The 20,086-nt window shown below is 44.7% G+C and overlaps 2 protein-coding genes and 1 long non-coding RNA gene across 3 annotated transcripts in view; 2 read left to right on the top strand and 1 right to left on the bottom strand.

Annotated features, from left to right (window-relative positions):
• Positions 1 to 4,069: 4,069 nt before the first annotated feature.
• LOC121550563 lies at positions 4,070 to 5,033 on the bottom strand. The gene is made up of 4 exons (XR_005996972.1): positions 4,841 to 5,033; positions 4,593 to 4,659; positions 4,326 to 4,431; positions 4,070 to 4,174 (listed from the first exon to the last, which is right to left on the bottom strand). It is a non-coding gene; the product is annotated as an uncharacterized LOC121550563 (long non-coding RNA).
• A 2,781-nt stretch (positions 5,034 to 7,814) lies between these two features.
• LOC121551411 (ladderlectin-like) lies at positions 7,815 to 9,546 on the top strand. The gene has a single exon (XM_041864051.2). The coding sequence runs from the start codon at positions 7,874 to 7,876 to the stop codon at positions 8,519 to 8,521; it is 648 nt and encodes a 215-aa protein (XP_041719985.1). The 5' UTR covers positions 7,815 to 7,873; the 3' UTR covers positions 8,522 to 9,546.
• A 1,797-nt stretch (positions 9,547 to 11,343) lies between these two features.
• The window catches only part of LOC121551276 (guanine nucleotide-binding protein G(q) subunit alpha), a 38,116-nt gene continuing 29,373 nt past the window's right edge, over positions 11,344 to 20,086 (top strand). The window contains exon 1 of the mRNA XM_041863844.2: positions 11,344 to 12,252. Coding sequence (XP_041719778.1) covers positions 12,117 to 12,252 — 136 coding nt within the window. The 5' untranslated portion in view covers positions 11,344 to 12,116. The remainder of the gene's footprint in view (positions 12,253 to 20,086) is intronic.

Here is a 20,086-nt window from a genome sequence, read left to right as displayed (position 1 = left end):
ACCATCCCAGACCATGACGTACCCTCCACCTCCAAATCGATCCCGCTCCAGAGTACAGGCCTCGGTGTAACACTCATTCCTTCGACGATAAACGCCAATCCGACCATCACCCCTGGTGAGACAAAACCGCGACTCGTCAGTGAAGAGCACTTTTTGCCAGTCCTGTCTGGTCCAGCGAAGGTGGGTTTGTACCCATAGGCGACGTTGTTGCCGGTGATGTCTGGTGAGGACCTGCCTTACAACAGGCCTACAAGCCCTCAGTCCAGCCTCTCTCAGCCTATTGCGGACAGTCTGAGCACTGATGGAGGGATTGTGCGTTCCTGGTGTAACTCGGGCAGTTGTTGTTGCCATCCTGTACCTGTCCCGCAGGTGTGATGTTCGGATGTACCGATCCTGTGCAGGTGTTGTTACACGTGGTCTGCCACTGCGAGGATGATATAGCTGTCCATCCTGTCTCCCTGTAGCGCTGTCTTAGGCGTCTCACAGCACGGACATTGCAATTTATTGCCCTGGCCACATCTGCAGTCCTCATGCCTCCTTGCAGCATGCCTAAGGCACATTCACGCAGATGTGCAGGAACACTGAGGCATCTTTCTTTTGGTGTTTTTCAGAGTCAGTAGAAAGGCCTCTTTAGTGTCCTAAGTTTTCATAACTGTGACCTTAATTGCCTACCGTCTGTAAGCTGTTAGTGTCTTAACAACCGTTCCACAGGTGCATGTTCATTAATTGTTTATGGTTCATTGAACAAGCATGGGAAACAGTGTTTAAACCCTTTACAATGAAGATCTGTGAAGTTATTTGGATTTTTACGAATTATCTTTGAAAGACAGGGTCCTGAAAAAGGACATTTCTTTTTTTCCTGAGTTTATAAAATAATGCCACAGAATTCTAAGCTAATCGTGTCTGCTAAATGAACTAGTGTAGCCCACAGCCATATGGCATAGCCAGATCAGGACCTAACATAAGGACAACTCAGAGTATGCTAGTCTGTTCTTCTGAAATAGACTACATTTCTTCATATCATGTTTCTTTAGACCTGTATAAAATAAATAACGGATTTATTGTGATGGTGTAGTCTATATTACATGGATTTATTCAATTTTTCAAATGTAGATGTTCCAAATGACCGGCTGACGAAGTTTCATGACCGCCACAGCCCTACATACGGTGTAATGAAATATGTCACGATGGAAGTGAGGCATCACTCATACTGAACAGACATAGCAGTTGATAGACAATTAACACACACATATACAAGAACGAAAAAGCGGCATAGATGCCAAACATATAATATTTTCACATAAACTGTGTAGAATATTGTGTACTATGCATTTTAGTTTTAATTAGTGGTGTAGTGGAGGGTAAATGCAAGTAAACGCAGTTTACCCACTTTTTTTTTTTTGCCTAACAGTTTACCCACCTTTTGCAGAAAAATGCACTGAAAGTATAGGGAGCGTTACTTTTGTCACCGATTTACCCACCAATTTATTTTCTTATAGTACAGAGGTTGGGATGACAGTCAGTCAGTGGCGATTTTAGCATGTCAATCTTGGTGGGGCAAACTCAAGAAAAAGTTTTTTGATGCATGCCAGCAAAGCCACTACACAACACAACACTAACCAATACATTAATTGCACTATAATGGTGACAAATGGTGCCCACAAACTGTTAGGGCCTACATAAAGCTGTCCCAACCGCAGTCCCAACAGCAGTCCCAACACCTTACCACTGCTACACCTGGATATCAGCTGAGCCTTGTCTGGCAGCGAAAAAGTTCATTCAGCCTCATTTACTGCTAACTTAGCTGATATGGCTGACTTGCTTAAACAAATGTGGTTTCTACTGACAATTGAGATGTACAAACTACGGCATAAGGGGACGACGAGCGGATAAGCAATCAGTAATTTCGATTAAGACATTAATGAGCGAGCGAGGACGAACGTAGTCAATATAACTATTTGTTCAGCACTTTTTAAATGTACAGCGACAGAATTCAGAACATGGGCCGTTCTTACAGTATTGTCCCTGTACACCAAGTCAGAACCGTAGGATAAATAAAGGGGGCATTTAAGCAGACAATGAAAGGTCTAACAATATTAGATGATGGCATTTCTCTAAAACAGGCTATATTGTAAATGTGCACCACCAAGTCAGAACAGTAGGCTAAGTAGTTAGGGGAAAAGGGAGCAAGTTATTAGGGTGAGGCACATGGGCTACTAACAGCTGCTTACTACACAACATACACTTAGTATTACTTTCTTAGCTACAGTATACACTGTACATGTCTCCCTGGCATATTGCATCATTTATGCAGCAGCATACAATACATTTTTGGACTCACCTTGTGCTGTGCTCACTTGAACAGGAATGTGGCGCAGCGGTCCTTCGTGGCAAAGTTTGTCATCAAACTTTGGCATTAAAGTCTGGCATTCTCTGGATATTTGGTGCTTTCAAAGACAACTGGGAACTCAGAAAAAAACAAGGTTGAATCATGACCTCAGTGATCTTCAGGTCGTATCTCTAGAAAGAGGCCCGAGTTCCCGACTTGGAATTCCGAGTTGGATAACCGGTCAAAACGTATTTTCCCAGTCGTAGCTCTTTTTTTTTTTTTTTTCAGAGTTCCCAGTTGTCTTCAACTCACTGAAGTTTGAGATTTCCCAGTTTCCCAGTTCCGAGCTTCCAGTGGTTTCGAACGCGGCAGAAGTCATGCTGGATTGAAAGCATGGCCAATGTTGAATGTTGATCCTTTTAGGCTTGGAAAAGAGACCCTTAAACCCAGACTTGGACCACACACACACTCCACTGAATAGCAGGCTAGTGATTGCTTTGCAATGCTTGCATTTAGCCACTGATTCCTTCCAAACCACTCATTGTTGAATTTGCAATTTCCAACTTGTTGTGTAATGTTAATGGCCGATGAGCACCGATACATTTTATCTATAATTCTCTTCATTATTTATCTTCACATGACAAGGATTGAAAAGGATTTGCCAGTAGATTGTCGACTTGATTCATGATGATGACTGCTAGCTTGCTAGCTAAGATTTTGAAAGTATGATGTTGACATGATCAGTCCAATCAAAGCTACAGTAGATATAACGTGATTTGACGTCATTTTATCTGTGGCCAATGACCTTCAGCCTTCTTGGATGGGCATTTCTAATGTAATTATATGGCAGCACCCAAGGGGCTTTAATTTTCAAGCTCTCCCCGTAGATTTTGCGGTGACGTAGTGTCCCCATTAGTGACAGAACACTGAGCCAATCACGGCACAAATAGAGAACATTACCAACCCCTACTCTCCGTATTTTCCGCTAGCTGCCCCACCACCACAGAAAGCACTGAGCTAGGCTGAAACACCTGCATTTTGGAGCTGCCTTACTCAAGAAAGCAAAAAAGAGACCATGTTTGTATGCAGCTTTATTAACTCAATTATTATATTATTATTTTTACATTGTTTGCAACCTGATACGTGACACGTATTAATGCCAAAATAACATGCAAACAATTTATTTATGTAATTTAAAAAATACAAAATGGAGCACAAACCTTTTTTTCTGTGGGAGAGCAAACATGCCCGGTGGGATGCACTGCAGTTTGAAGTAGTCCCGTTTTAAAACGCCACACTGTAAGTATGTGCAATGTGTCAGAATTAATCTCTAATAATGTGTTAGAGAAATTAATTGCTTACCACAAAGCTCTGCTCTGCCACTGGAGGAAGCCCTCTGTCAAGATGAAGAGAAGAGAACTAAGTAAGGATTACTTTATGTTTGTATTCTTATCTTTTATTATTTCTTATAGTTGTTGCATTGTCAAGAAGGAAACTGCAAGTAAGCATTTTGTTGGACAGTGTATACCATGTGTATCCTGTACATACTCCTAATAAAACACTAAACTTGAGAATATTCAGCCACTCATGGAGGACAATGGAAGTTGACTTAAGTCTTTATTCTTTATTATTGACATAAAGATAAACACGTTTCGTCCTGTAGGAAGACATGACATTTCCATTAATTCAATGGGATCCTTTTTCTGCTCCTCCTCGACGACTGCCCTCACCTCTGTCGTCCAGCGCGTTCTGCAGTGCGCCATGGGATACACCTGCTGGCGCTGGGGAGTGGCTGCTGAGAAACACCTGGACTCCACCTACCTGCTGGCGACAACCTGCGAGGGCCTGGAGGTCAAAGAGCAAATGCCTTGGAATTAAATGCAGCATATGGAATGCAGCTCAATGGCATCTGTTCACATTGACTTACATGGCGTCGATCAACAGTGTCTTATGAATAAGATGTACAGTTTAAGAGAGAGTAAACTATGAAAAGTACCTATCCTAAATGTTGCTTTTCCTCTAGCTGCATTTCCCAGTGTTCTTCTCTTAAGGCCTTGAGGTTTCTATGGGTCGTTGAGGGACGGGGGCTTGATCCAGGAGTACTTCAAAATAAAACACGGAGCATATACGACTGAGAAACTACAATCATCAGCCCCCCCACCCCCGTATAATACGGTGTGTACCACCTTGCGCTGATCATGGACACACAGCTCCCAATGTTTCCTTTAATAGGCAGAAAGGCCAGGAGCAGACACATCCCTACCTGAGAGGATTGACCGTTTGTGTTCATGAGAACTCTTTTTCGATCACAATCTTCACCAGGTCGTTGTCTGCGTGAGGAGAGGAGGAAGAATGCCTCGTATTAGGCCTAAAACAAACTATCAAAGGACATTACAGCAAGCCTGTTAGATATAATCATTCTGATATGTCTACTACCAGAAGATACGCTTTTGACTGGTGCCGTGAGTGAAACAATCCCATCCACTCAGAGCAGTCGAAGTTGGAACTTACCCACTAAGCGGTTCCACCTGATGTCAAGGACATAGAGAGTGGAGTTGGACTTCAGAGCCTCCAGCAGAGACCATGCCCCCTCGTTGGACAAATCACACTTCTGCAGATCCACGGCTAGGAAAACAACTACAGTCAATACCACCAATAATAAATATGTTTTGATACGGTGTGCCCTAATGAACAAGACCATGGATTCAAGCTCAAGGAAAGACCCTGAATAACTGACTTGAAAGAGGGTCAATGAGAGACTGAATGTGTCCCCTAACCTTTGACCAAGAGGACCTCAGCCAGCTCCTGTGCGAGGGCAACCGCCCCTTTGTCTCACACCAGGGTGTTTCAGTTGAGAGTGACCCAGCGGAGGCCTCCCATGCCCTAAATTCAGGCCTTCTGTACCTCCAAGACGCGGCCTAGGCTGCACTGTGCCTACGCATAGCTTGATGCTGCAGTGCAGGGGAGAGGTCAGTCAACGGGAGCTCACACACAACCCAAAACACCACACAATAAGGATGCATGATTCTGCCCATGCAATTGTTGAATGTGTAATGATTTCAATCCAGATCTTCTCTGAGTATGTCATACTCACCATCACCATTAGAGGGAAACAGAGCTCTGGTAGATAGCTGAACATTAGAAAACACAAATTAGAGAAAACACAAGCAGATAATGTAAACATGTTGATGTAGCCTTAACATGCACACGGTGAGCCAAGGAGATATTTTCCAAAGAGACACTTTTGGCTAAACCCTGGTGAGTAACAACAAACTAGTTAGTCAGTGCACTGCGGAACCTTAGGTTGGTTTAGGTTAACGTGCCTCTGCAACTTGCTACCTTGGTGAGAGTGATAAAGTCTCGCTCTCTCTCAATGGAAGACCATGGAGTTGGAGGGTATTGAGGTTTGGTGAAGCGGTCAGACACTCTCGGAGTGTCATACCCAGTTTGAATGTCATCTCCTTGGAGCGGATGGCTGGAATCTTCTTCCTAAAGTCCAACCCGTACCTTTCTGAGATGGGTAGAAAGATGAAGGTAGTAATTCATTTTCCAGTCAGAGATCGCACAAGGAATAAGGACAGGTTATGAAGCAAGGGTTCCTACTTAACGTTTCAAGTTGTTTAGCCTACTTGATTCTTACCTGGCTCTCCGACACCGAGACTGTTTTGGTAGCAGCTGCTGACCGCGACATGGTGGAGCTGTTAATTGATGGTCAAAGATTTGTCCGTTTGAGCCGAACCCTGTTAAAGTCAAGCATCCCTTGACTCAGGTTTGCCTTGACTGCTGGCAACGGGACTGAGTCCTACATAGCGCACACGTAATCATAATAAGCCTTGAAGTCCTGGGCACCTCTGAACTGAATTTGAAAAGTGTCTAACATTTCCAATCTTGTGGCAGAAAAAACAACATACATTTAAGGATGCAATATGGAGGTTTTAGGAACTTGTCTGCTTCAAATTGTTTGCTTGAATTGTATTTATATGATATCATATAGCTAATATTAATAAATTGTATCTCATGAAACTACATAAATCTTTAGTTTTAGGCAAACATAATGCTTTTGCTCATGCCATGAGTGTAGGGAGGTCAGAAGTGCAGCTTTCTGTCCAATTAGATACTTTCTGGACAATATTTCTGTCCAATGGGGGACCCCTTTTGGCTCAAGAGAACCCAGTGACAAAAGTTTCTTATAGCCTCTTTTAGCTGCTAGCTAGCTTCACTTCAAAAGTAGCTAGCTAGTCTATGTTTGGTTCTGATTTGGTTCGGCCTTGATTTCAACATCCAAAGACGTCCGGTCCAGACTGGCCTATATGTGGCCAAAACATAGACATCTATGATTGGTTCAGATTTGGTCCGAAACATAGATGTCTATGATTGGTTCAAATTTGGTCCGAAACATAGATGTCTATGATTGGTTCAAATTTGGTCCGGCCCAGACCAAATCTGAACCAATCATAGACATCTATGTTTCACAAGTTTGGACAGCACAGTACAGTACAATAGAGCACAGTACAAGACAGTAGAGTACAGTAACGAAAAGCGAAGTATAGTTAATGAAGCTGCCAGTTGAGGACCTGTGAGGCGTCTGTTTCTCAAACTAGACACTCTAATGTATTTGTCCTCTTGCTCAGTTGTGCACCGGGGCCTCCCACTCCTCTTTCTATTCTGGTTAGAGACAGTTTGCTCTGTTCTGTGAAGGGAGTAGTACACAGTGTTGTACGAGATCCTCAGTTTCTTGGCAATTTCACGCATGGAATAGCCTTCATTTCTCAGAACAAGAATAGACTGACGAGTTTCAGAAGGAAGTGATTTGTTTCTGGCCATTTTGAGCCTGTAATCGAAACCACCATTTCTGATGCTCCAGATAGTCAACTAGTCTCAAGAAGGCCAGTTTTATTGCTTCTTGAATCAGCACAACAGTTTTCAGCTGTGCTAACATAATTGCAAAATGGTTTAATAATGATCAATTAGCCTTTTAAAATGATAAACTTGGATTAGAAAATACAACGTGCCATTGGAACACAGGACTGATGGTTGCTGATAATGGGCCTCTGTACGCCTATGTAGATATTCCAGCTACAATAGTAATTTACAACATTAACAATGTCTACACAGTATTTCCAAAAAAAAATTGCTTTTCTTTCGAAAACAAGGAAATGTCTAACTGACCCCAAACTTTTGAACAGTAGTGTACACCTGATAGATAGTCACCTGGGTTTATTTTCAGTGTAACCCACCCTTATTACGATCATTTACTGGAACACCTCACGGTCAAAGGCGGGCTGAAGACCGTAAACACCAACATGTTTTCAGGAAATGAATTTACAATGCCAATCACAATTTACAGCTTTGTTCATAGCTACCATATAAATTCCACTTATCATTGCCCTATGACACGTAACGTTCCTTGGTGAAAGCATGCAGGACGGGACAGTTTATAAAGAGCAGAGCAACCTCTACTACACTCATCACTCCATCACTGGCCTACCTGAGAAAAGACTACCTGTGATTTACCGACGGCTACAGATAACCAGCAAAATCACCATGAAGGTCCTGATCATCTCTGTGTTACTCTGTGTGGCCTTAACTCTGAGGGAAGCAGCAGGACAGCAGCAGGCTGTGGCAGTGGAACAACTGAGCATTGTTCCAGTTCTAGAGGGGGCTGAAGAAGAGACAGGGCCACTGAAGCCGCTGGGTGACACTCCAATGGAGACCGTAGTAGAACTGGTAGAAAATAAAGTAGAGCTTGCTCTACCCGAAGAAGGGGAAGCTGAGGCTGATGCTCTTGAGCTGGTCCAAGCACCAGCGATAAGGTTTTTGCACTGCCCTGACGGTTGGTACCTACATCAGTCACGCTGTTTCCTCTTTGTGAACTCATACTTGTCGTGGCACAATGCAGAGGAACACTGCAACACTCTGCATGCAAACCTGGCCTCCGTTCAAAACCCCAGGCAGTATCGCTTCCTGCAGCAGTTAACGACAATGGCCAACCAGCCCAGCGCGTGGATTGGTGGATTCTATCTCCAGGACAGGTGGCTGTGGATCGACCGTGTAGGATTCTACTACGAAAACTGGTACACACACCTTGATGTGGAACGCAACGCTTGCATCCATCTGCGCACCTCAGTGGGCTGGTCAAATGATCACTGTGGCACAGGTTTCCCATTCATCTGTGTGAAAATGTCCTGTTAGTCAAGATTGTGCTTCCTGCCAGTAGCATGATTTCAGTAGGAGAAAGCATTGTTAGTTAGTTGATGTTATTTCTAACTGCTTTCAACATTTAATTTATTTTATTAGTCTTTATTCAGTCACTCTGGATGTCTGCCAAAAGGCTAAATGTGATGTAGGCCAGATGCAGTCATTAGGTAGGTATCCATTGACCCAGGTGACGTCATTACGTCCAGCCGTTTTTACCGACACAAGATAGTTAAATGGAAGCGCACCGTAGTAGGCAATTGACGCATCTATTTTCTATGCGAACTTTCTACATTTCTACAAAAAAGCACTGGACAAGTTAATGGAAACATACATGAGCTACTGATAATTTTTAAGGTTTGCGGCACGTGATTTTATGAACTATAAAGCTCCACTCCACATTTAATTCTAATGTCTACTGCTCACAAAATCAATTTATTCAACAATAAAAATCATGTTTATTTGCGGGATAAGGATTGTATTGACTTTCAAGAATGCCTGAGTTGCTTCACATTGCAATTTCACCATCAAATTGTTTCAGATCATCTAGGCCTGCGTGACTGCAAGTTACATCATGGCACGGACCGTGGCGATAAGTAGGCACATGAGAATGATAAGAATATGGCAAATATTAGTAAATTCTTGTATTAGATGCATCCTGGCTTTTGCGGTCTACCTGAGAAATTAAAGATAGGTGGGCTGGGCTTGCAGGCTGTCGCCACTTTATTAATGCACAATTTGTCTAATAGGATAATAATTACACTTCAACCACATTTCTATTCGACAGGTTTTTGCAGATCTTTATTTTCTTTTCTTTGGTGTGACGTCATTACGTCCAGCTGTTTTTATCGACACGACAGTTTAATGGAAACACACCGTGGCAGGCAATTGTCGCGTCTGTCTATGTGATTTTTTGTGTGTCGACATAAAAATCACTGGACAAGTTAATGGAAACATAGCTATTGTAAGTTTTTTATTACCTATGTAATTGCTTTCCTGTAATAAAGATGTTGTGGATTTGTTTTCTTCTTTCTTTCTTCTTAGTATAGTGGTTTACATACCATAGCAGACTGGCAGCAACACTTTGGCTAATGTTTACCTGTGAGGGTTGCCCTTCATTTCAGACACAGGTTGACTTGTGTCCCCTGACAGCAGATCTGGGACAAGGCACATATCCCTAAACGCTCCTCATTCATTTTTATGACACCATTTCATGCTTAAATTACCAACACTCAATTCCTCAGTGAGATAAACTCAATTGTAACTGTTAATTAGTATGCAAATAGAGCATCCAGGACTGGCAATGAGAGGAGCCACAGGTCTTAAATAAACAAAAGTCTAGTTCCATGGCTCAATGATAATGTTTTACATAGTATAATGAGTTGTACATATTATAATTTTTTAAATAAAAGGTTTTACATATAATTATTTGCTCTGTAGGCCTACTCTATTTTGACACCCTCCAACCCCGTAACAAACATGATTAAAAACAAAGGAAACATCAACCAGGTCACCGAGAACTAGTTCCATTAACTTTCAATCACTGTAGCTATATTCATTCCATGACCAAGGTAATGATCCATCATGCAGAAATCATTTGTCCATGTGTTTTTTCAGTGCTGATACAGAAGCCCAACCTGTACTGTATTAAGGAAGGGGTGCTAGACCCGAAGCATGGACCAGTGAGGCTCTTTTAAGATGACCAATTAAACAGATAAAATGCCTTTCGCTGCTCATTTAATTAAAATGTGCATAATAGAAGTACTCAAGGAAATTTGAGAAGTGCAGTATCCTGTCCATTACCCCATAGACAGGATGCACAGCAGTGCCCTATTATTTGAGTAAACACAGTGAGTGAAGAAGCACAATATCGCCTTGTTCAAAATGGTAGTTCAGGTACATTAGCCTATAGCCCTATGAAAGCGCTGCAATAGGTCTACAGGCCTTGAATGGGTTTGTGTTCCACTCACTCAACAACATTTATTTTCCTTTTCTTGCAGTCATGTTTTTAAATCCTGTGAGTTTGCAGTGCAGGAGTTCAGGGATTTTACACCTCAGATTCTATGAGGTTGTGTGGGCTTCAAATCATAAATTGCACATATTCCTTGGATCAAACTGTGACTTGAAAATAAACAGCAACTCAGATACTTACATTTTACATTTACATTTTAGTCATTTAGCAGACGCTCTTATCCAGAGCAACTTACAGTTAGTGAGTGCATACATGTTCTTTGTTGTTGTTTTTTTCATACTTGTAGGGCCATAATTGTAGGGCCTTTTTTGTTGTTGATTAAAGGTCAAGTTGTGCAACACAGACCAATTCACTACTGATAACATATTTGGCAGGTAGTGTTTCTCGGATAATGGCATGCTAGACTAGCCTATAGCTTGTAGATATACTGCTTTAGTCTGCTTACCTTGGGTTTTCCTTCTGCTATGCAATAATGCGGGCGGCAGGTATCTTAGTGGTTAAGAGCGTTGTGCCATTAACCGAAAGGTCGCTGGTTCTAATCCCCGAGCCGACTAGGTGAAAAATCTGTCGATGTGCCCCTGAGCAAGGCACTTAACCCTAATTGCTCCTGTAAGTCGCTCTGGATAAGAGCGTCTGCTAAATAAATAATGCCATTCTCTCTGAATTACTTTTTGCACATGCAGCTACTACCATCATGCAAATGTAGTATGTATTATTCTGTCAATAGCTTTTGGGTAGAGCAGGTAACATCAACCGCTTGTCTATTCCATAGGTTTTGGGACTAGGCCTACTTTCGAGTCGCTTTTCTTCTGAAGACACTCCCTACCACTGTCGGACGTCACCGACCAGGAGTGAATGGTCTCTGTAAAAATACATGGAATTGATGAAAGGGGAAAGGCTCAGGGCTGGACGAAACACGATAGTTTTTTCAATGTGTATTATAGGCAAACGTGTAGCGGAATTATCGAAGTTGTCCTATTTATGAAGGCACATGGATGACGCGTTCTTCCGTTTTGTTAAGTATACATGCGATTGGTGTTTTCGTGTTTTTTTCTTGTTATTTTAGTCAGAGAGAGATAGCTGTATTCATGCCTAGAGGATTGGAATGAATGTCCGCCATATTCTGCTTTACCACGCCCGGGAGTCGAGCGATTGGAAATAAAGCGGACACGTTTATTCATGTATTTTTTCATCAAACGGATGATATGATAGGACTATATTGGACGTAGGATATGAAGACATGCCTTTTAATAAAATATGTAAAAAGGATGACTGGGTAAGAATGACAATACTTATCACATAAATACTACGGACGGATCTGTTGATCATCTTTAGAAGGAAAATCACACCTCTCATTACCCAATTATAATTTTACTAACATTTAGTTAACTCCCCGAGCCACTGTCTTCTGACTGACAGACGGTCGGAAAGGACACGAAACGGGGGAGGGCAACACAAATATACATTTTCCTTTCCCCACATCTAGGCTATGTTCTATTTATATTAAACGCGTCCATGTTTTTTCTGCAGCTGTGAGGGCGTGATATGATATTCGTTAACTTTTATAATTTATTGCAACTGGAATCTGCATAAAGAAGCAGGAAAGGTGATTTTAAAAGAATGACCCTGGACTCCATAATGGCGTGTTGCCTCAGCGAGGAGGCGAAAGAAGCCAGGCGGATCAACGACGAGATCGAAAGGCAGCTCCGCCGGGATAAGAGGGATGCTCGGCGGGAATTGAAGCTGTTGCTTCTCGGTAAGCTAGTTGTGATGATGAGATGCAAGTAAAGGCCAAAATTCAATTTGGTTAGTGATGCACGAGCCATGCCTGAGAATCAGCCTGTTAACTTTGTAGCCAGACATGCCGAATTGCAGTTTTCAATCTTAAGTGTTGCAAAGCCAGCTTATTTGAATATATACTGAACAAAAATATAAACGCAACATGCAACAATTTCAAAAATATTACTGAGTTTCAGTTCATATAAGGAAATCAGTTAATTTAAATAAATTCATTTGGCCCTAATCAATGGATTTCAAATGATTGGGAATACAGATATGCATATGTTGGTCCCAGATACCTTTTAAAAAATGTAGGGGGTGGATCAGAAAACCAGTTAGTATCTGGTGTGACCACCATTTCCCTCATGCAACGTGACATATCTAATTTGCATAGAGTTGATCAGGCTGTTAATTGTGGCCTGTGGAATGTTGTCCCACTCCTCTTCAATGGCTGTGTGAAGTTGCTGGATATTGGCGGAAATTGGAACACGCTGTCGTACAGGTCGATCCAGAGCATCCCAAACATGCTCAATGGGTGACATGTCTGGTGAGTATGCAGGCCATGGAAGAACAGGGACATTTTCAGCTTCCAGGAATTGTGTACAGATCCTTGTGACATGGGTCTGTGCATTATCATGCTGAAACATGAGGTGATGTCGGCGGATGAATGGTACGACAATGGGCCTTAGGATCTCGTCACGGTATCTCTGTGCATTCAAATTGCCATTGATAAAATGCAATTGTGTTCGTTGTCCGTAGCTTATGCCTGCCCATACCATAACCCCACCGCCACCATTGGGCACTGTTCACAACGTTGACATCAGCAAACCTCTCGCCCACACAACACCATACTCGTGGTCTGCGGTTGTGAGGCCGGTTGGACGTACTGCCAAATTCTCTAAAACGACGACGTTGGAGGCAGTTTACGGTAGAGAAATAACATTAAATTATCTGGCAACAGCTCTGGTGGACAATCCTGCAGTCAGCATGCCAATTGCACGCTCCCTCAAAACTTGAGACATCTGTGGCATTGTGTTTTGTGACAAAACTGCACATTTTTAAGTGGCCTTTTATTGTCCCCAGCAAAAGGTGCACCTGTGTAATGATCATGCTGTTTAATCAGCTTCTTGATATGCCACACCTGTCAGGTGGATGGATTATCTTGGCAAAGGATAAATGCACACTAACAGGGATGTAAACAAATTTGTGCACCAAATTTGAGAGAAATACGCTTTTTGTGCGTATGGAACATTTCTGGGATCTTTTATTTCCTCTGTAGCTCAATTGGTAGAGCATGGCGCTTGTAACGCCAGGGTAGTGGGTTCGATCCCCGGGACCACCCATACATAAAAATGTATGCACACATGACTGTAAGTCGCTTTGGATAAAAGTGTCTGCTAAATGGCATATTATTATTATTATTATTATTATTATTATTTCTGCTCATGAAACATGGGACCAACACTTTACATGTTGAGTTTATATTTTTGTTCAGTGTATTTAGCTACCAGTTTTTCAAATCACTCGCACCATCCAATAATTCATTTCAGTGATAGTTTAGGATGATAGTTGTGGTCCCTAAATCATTCCAGGTAGTTTCCGTCTGTTTACTGATGAGGCCAAAGTCTAGCCGTTTTATTGGTAGCAATTACAGGGTCTAGAACTAAAAGCATTTTTACAGTGGTGTTTACCTGTTGGCCTACACTATTAAGCATGTCGACTTTACTGCATGTTTTGAGTCCGAACGTTTGGCCCAACAATCTGTGCACGCCACTCGCCCACATCTCTGAAATAGACAGCTGTTTTTTAAATGCTTCAGGTAATAGAAATCTGAACGCACTACCAGTGCTTAGAAAAGTTGATGTAATTATACTTTCCTGTGGATATACTGTCTCACATTCCTACCTGCAAAAGGACCAACTGCATGGTCAACCAGTAAAGTAAGTTAAAATATAATTTGATTCAACATTCTGGGTTGTACAGCTTGTGAGAGGAAATTTTCCAAACAAATGTATGGCATTAATCTCAGACTGTGAACCAGAGGTATCACAGTCTGATTATCAGGCAAGCCTACCCATTGACTCTTGAAGAAGATGCCTAATGTTAGCACAACTGTCCTTTTCTATCATACCCACAAAATATAAGGTTTTATTAGTGTTTACAAGCAAGAAGACCGTAAGCAAGAATAATAGCTTTAAAATATGTTTAGAGCTATCATGTGGATTTTTTATGTTTGATTGTTTGATTGCTTGATGTTTGATTGATTGATGTTTGATTGCTTGATGTTTGATTGCTTATCTAATCCTATAATGTAGCTTTAATGGACTGTCTATTACTAAGTTACTATTAATGACAAAATGTAGTCTATTTGATCAATGTTTGATATATGGCCTACTGTATGATTAATGTTACTTACGTAAAAAGACTGGGGGTTTTAGGTCTTTGGCTTGTAAATGGACTGGGTTAAAAAGGGGCAGATGTAATCAAATCAACTCCTAGCTGCCTGAACTGAAAGCCTGCTCTCATAGGCCTACGGACATGGGTCAGTAAGCTGGATTTTCCTCACATTTGCTGCACGGCAGCAGCGACTCAACAATTCCTTGAACTGCAGTATGGGTAATTCACCGAAAAAACACTCATGTGGGAGGTCATTACTAACACTAACATTGACCGTTCACTTTAGTTTTATGGGTGTATCAAGGAAGTCCAACCATTGTTAGGCTGCTCGGTCGTCCATGTGTCAGTTTGGGGACTGCAGATACATTTTACATTTACATTTTAGTCATTTAGCAGACGCTCTTATCCAGAGCGACTTACAGGAGCAATTAGGGTTCAGTGACTTGCTCAAGGGCACATCGGCCGATTGTTCACCTAGTCGGCTTGGTGATTCGAACCATTGGCCTTTCGGTTACTGACCCAACACTCTTAACCGCTAGGCTACCTGCCGCCCAGATATAGTGAACTTAAGCATTGTTGCCATTTTTTTAACACTATACTGTGGTCCTCTGTAGCTCAACTGGTAGAGCATGGTGCTTGTAACGCCAAGGTAGTGGGTTCGATCCCCGGGACCACCCATACACAAAAATGTATGCACGCATGACTGTAAGTCGCTTTGGATAAAAGCGTCTGCTAAATGGCATATTATATTATTATTATTATTATTATTACACTAGAGCATTGGCCATGTGTGAACAGTTTCCTGACTCGAATGCAACCCCTCAAACACCACTCAGAATACAGAGGCTCTCTAGAACCAGGCACACCCTATAGATTTCTGACTGTCCCCTCTGAATGCAAACAGGTGGAACCTCTTTCTGCTCATTGGCTCTTTGTCATTACGCTGGAAGAAGTTTATTCCACAGCCTCCTTCTGTTCTGTGAAAACTGAGGCTGTGTTCCAGCCTTACTACATTACAGACGCCTGCCATATCTCACAACACCATATCAGCTAACCGCATAATATGACATAGCAATCTGATGCCCAACTGTGCAGTCGATGGCATGGCGCACATCCATTGGTTGATGCAATGCAAAGACTGCAATAGAGTTGGCCTGGAACATAAGGAGGAGAGAGGGGTGGTGACCCTTGCTTGCTTCCTCCCTCTCTCTTTACTTTAGAAGCGGAGGTGTCATGGGGATTATTTTATACATAAGTTATCCTGATGGGAACAAGATCTCCCCTAGAGCTGTCTGTTTGTGAATTCAGGTGGGATCATGGGTAACATGTATGTTTTCATGTCCCATTGGACCATCTGGTGCAAGTGTATAGTAGACCTCAGATGCATAATATAAGAACATCAACATTAGAATGAAAAGCACTAGCAAAAGGGAGGGAAAAAAGTATTTGATCCCCTGCTGATGTTGTACGTTTGCCCACTGACAAAGAAATTATCAGTCTATAATTTTAATGGTAGGTTTATTTGAACAGTGAGAGACAGAATAACAACAAAGAAATCCAGAAAAACGCATGTCAAAAACGTTATAAATTGATTTGCATTTTAATGAGGGAAATAAGTATTTGACCCCCTCTCAATCAGAAAGATTTCTGGCTCCCAGGTGTCTCTTATACAGCTAACGAGCTGAGATTAGGAGCACACTCTTAAAGGGAGTGCTCCTAATCTCAGCATGTTACCTGTATAAAAGACACCTGTCCACAGAAGCAATCAATCAATCAGATTCCAAACTCTCCACCATGGCCAAGACCAAAGAGCTCTCCAAGGATGTCAGGGACAAGATTGTAGACCTACACAAGGCTGGAATGGGCTACAAGACCATCGCCAAGCAGCTTGGTGAGAAGGTGACAACAGTTGGTGCAATTATTCGCAAATGGAAAAAACACAAAATAACTGTCAATCTCCCTCGGCCTGGGGCTCCATGCAAGATCTCGCCTCGTGTAGTTGCAATGATCATGAGAACGGTGAGGAATCAGCCCAGAACTACACGGGAGGATCTTGTCAATGATCTCAAGGCAGCTGGGACCATAGTCACCAAGAAAACAATTGGTAACACACTACGCCGTGAAGGACTGAAATCCTGCAGCGCCCGCAAGGTCCCCCTGCTCAAGAAAGCACATATACAGGCCCGTCTGAAGTTTGCCAATTAACATCTGAATGATTCAGAGGAGAACTGGGTGAAAGTGTTGTGTTCAGATGGGACCAAAATCGAGCTCTTTGGCATCAACTCAACTCGCTGTGTTTGGAGGAGGAGGAATGCTGCCTATGACCCCAAGAACACCATCCCCACTGTCAAACATGGAGGTGGAAACATTATGCTTTGGGGGTGTTTTTCTGCTTAGGGGACAGGACATCTTCACCGCATCAAAGGGACGATGGACGGGGCCATGTACCGTCAAATCTTGGGTGAGAACCTCCTTCCCTCAGCCAGGGCATTGAACATGGGTTGTGGATGGGTATTCCAGCATGACAATGATCCAAAATACACGGCCAAGGCAACAAAAGAGTGGCTCAAGAAGAAGCACATTAAGGTCCGGGAGTGGCCTAGCCAGTCTCCAGACCTTAATCCCATAGAAAATCTGTGGAGGGAGCTGAAGGTTCGAGTTGCCAAACGTCAGTGTCACACCCTGGCTCTGGGGACTCTATATGTTGAGCCAGGGTGTGTAGATTCTATGTATTCTAGTTCTGTGTTGTAGGTCTATGTGTTCTATTTCTATGTTGGCCAGTGTGGTTCTCAATCAGAGGCAACGAGTGTCAGCTGTGGCTGGTTGTCTCTGATTGGGAACCATATTTAAACAGTCTGTTTTCCATTCGTGTTTGTGGGATCTTGTTCCGTTTGGGTTGTGTTTACCGTAGGACGTCACGTTTTCGTTTTGTTGTTTTGTTTGTGCATTCATTATATAAATAAATATGTTCGTTCATCACGCTGCGCCTTGGTCTACTCCATATAACGATCGTGACAGAAGATCCCACCATACCAGGACCAAGCAGCGTGTTTCCAGGATCAGGCAGCCTGGACGTGGGAGCAGATCTTGGACGGGCAGGGGTCCTGGACCTGGGAGGAAATCCAGGCCGGGATGGATCGCCGTCCATGGAGTAAGACGGTAGAGGCGCGACGTAGAGAGGAGCAACGGCGTAAACAGAGTCGTCGTCGGTCGGACGAGAGGCAACCCCAAAAAAAATTTAGGGGGGGCACACGGCATGGGCGACTGGGCAGCAGGAGGCTGCCACAGGGCGATTTGGGAGATTTGGAGAGGAGGCCACCGGGTTTGGGGGGCCAGAAGGCAGGTTGGCGGAGCCTGGATGGAGAGCAGAGCCAACTCCCCGTACTCAGGCATGGCAGCATGGGACTGGGCAGGTTCCGCGGTATGCGGAGCTGCGTACTGTGCCACGAGTGGTCCGGCATAGTCCGGTACGTCCTGTGCAAGCACCCCGCACGTGTCGTGCGAAGGTGGGCATGCAGCCAGGATGGAGTGTGCCGGCTCAGCGCTCGTGGTCTCCAGTGCCTCTCCTCAGTCCCGGATATCCTGCGCCAGTGTCACGTGCTGTTATGCTAGTACGGGTACACAGCCCTCTACGTCCTGTGCGGATGCCTCACACAGAGTGTGTGAAGGTAGGCATTCAGCCAGGACGGGTTGTGGCCGCTCTTCACTCCAGGCCTCCTATCCGTGTCCACAGCCCGGCCCGGCCTGTTCCTGCCCCTCGCACCAAGCCTACGGTGCGTGTCGCCAGCCCGGCCCGGCCTGTTCCTGCTCCACGCACCAAGCCTACGGTGCGCGTCGCCAGCCCGGCCCGGCCTGTTCCTGCCACTCGCACCAAGCCTACGGTGCGCGTCGCCAGCCCGGCCCGGCCTGTTCCTGCTACTCGCACCAAGCCTACGGTGCGCGTCGCCAGCCCGGCCCGGCCTGTTCCTGCTCCCCGCACCAAGCCTACGGTGCGCGTCGCCAGCCCGGCCCGGCCTGTTCCTGCCACTCGCACCAAGCCTACGGTGCGCGTCGCCAGCCCAGCCCGGCCTGTTCCTGCCACTCGCACCAAGCCTACGGTGCGCGTCGCCAGCCCGGCCCGGCCTGTTCCTGCCACTCGCACCAAGCCTACGGTGCGCGTCGCCAGCCCGGCCCGGCCTGTTCCTGCCACTCGCACCAAGCCTACGGTGCGCGTCGCCAGCCCGGCCCGGCCTGTTCCTGCCACTCGCACCAAGCCTACGGTGCGCGTCGCCAGCCCGGCCCGGCCTGTTCCTGCCACTCGCACCAAGCCAGGGGTGCGAGTCGCCACCCGGCCCGGCCTGTTCCTGCCACTCGCACCAAGCCAGGGGTGCGAGTCGTCAGCCCGGTAAGGCCCGTTGCTGCTCCACGCACCAAACCAGGGGTGCGCATCGTCAGCCCGGTCCGGCCCGTTCCTGCTCCACGCACCAAGCCAAGGGTGCGCATCGTCAGCCCGGTCCGGTCCGTTCCTGCTCCACGCACCAAGCCAGGGGTGTGTGTCGTCAGTCCGGTCCGGCCCGTTCCTGCTCCACGCACAAAGCCAGGGGTGTGCGTCGTCAGTCCGGCACAACCCGTGCCTGGGTCACCAGGCACCGGTCAGCTGCTCCACACCGGAGCTGAAGCAATCCGCTCCTACGATGTCCAGTCCAGCTCAAGCCAGCGGGGCCAGACCGGACCAGGGGCGCTACGGGGGGAGTATTGAAGGGTGGTGGTCAAGCCCGGAGCCGAAACCGCCTCCGAGGAGGAATGCCCACCCAGCCCTCCCCTGGTTTGTCTATGTTGAGGCGCGGTCGCAGTCCGCGCCTTTGGGGGTACTGTCACACCCTGGCACTGGGGACTCTATATGTTGAGCCAGGGTGTGTAGATTCTATGTATTCTAGTTCTGTGTTGTAGGTCTATGTGTTCTATTTCTATGTTGGCCAGTGTGGTTCTCAATCAGAGGCAACGAGTGTCAGCTGTGGCTGGTTGTCTCTGATTGGGAACCATATTTAAACAGTCTGTTTTCCATTCGTGTTTGTGGGATCTTGTTCCGTTTGGGTTGTGTTTACCGTAGGACGTCACGTTTTCGTTTTGTTGTTTTGTTCGTGCATTCATTATATAAATAAATATGTTCGTTCATCACGCTGCGCCTTGGTCTACTCCATATAACGATCGTGACAGTCAGGCTCGAAACCTTAATGACTTGGAGAAGATCTGCAAAGAGGAGTGGGACAAAATCCCTCCTGAAATGTGTGCAAACCTGGTGGCCAACTACAAGAAACATCTGACCTCTGATTGCCAACAAGGGTTTTGCCACCAAGTACTAAGTCATGTTTTGGTGCAAAAATCATGGTGCAAAAATCAAAATGGTATATTTAATGTTCATAGCATGGTACTCG

This window comes from Coregonus clupeaformis, chromosome 18 (assembly GCF_020615455.1).
Source record: "Coregonus clupeaformis isolate EN_2021a chromosome 18, ASM2061545v1, whole genome shotgun sequence".
NCBI classification, from domain to species: domain Eukaryota; kingdom Metazoa; phylum Chordata; class Actinopteri; order Salmoniformes; family Salmonidae; genus Coregonus; species Coregonus clupeaformis.
Note: the sequence above shows the minus strand (reverse complement) of the source record. Positions and strands in the feature narration are given on the sequence as shown.

Coding starts and splice junctions, on each gene's coding strand:
- LOC121551411 (XM_041864051.2), top strand. CDS start 7,874: ATGAAGGTCCTGATCATCTCTGTGTTACTCTGTGTGGCCTTAACTCTG.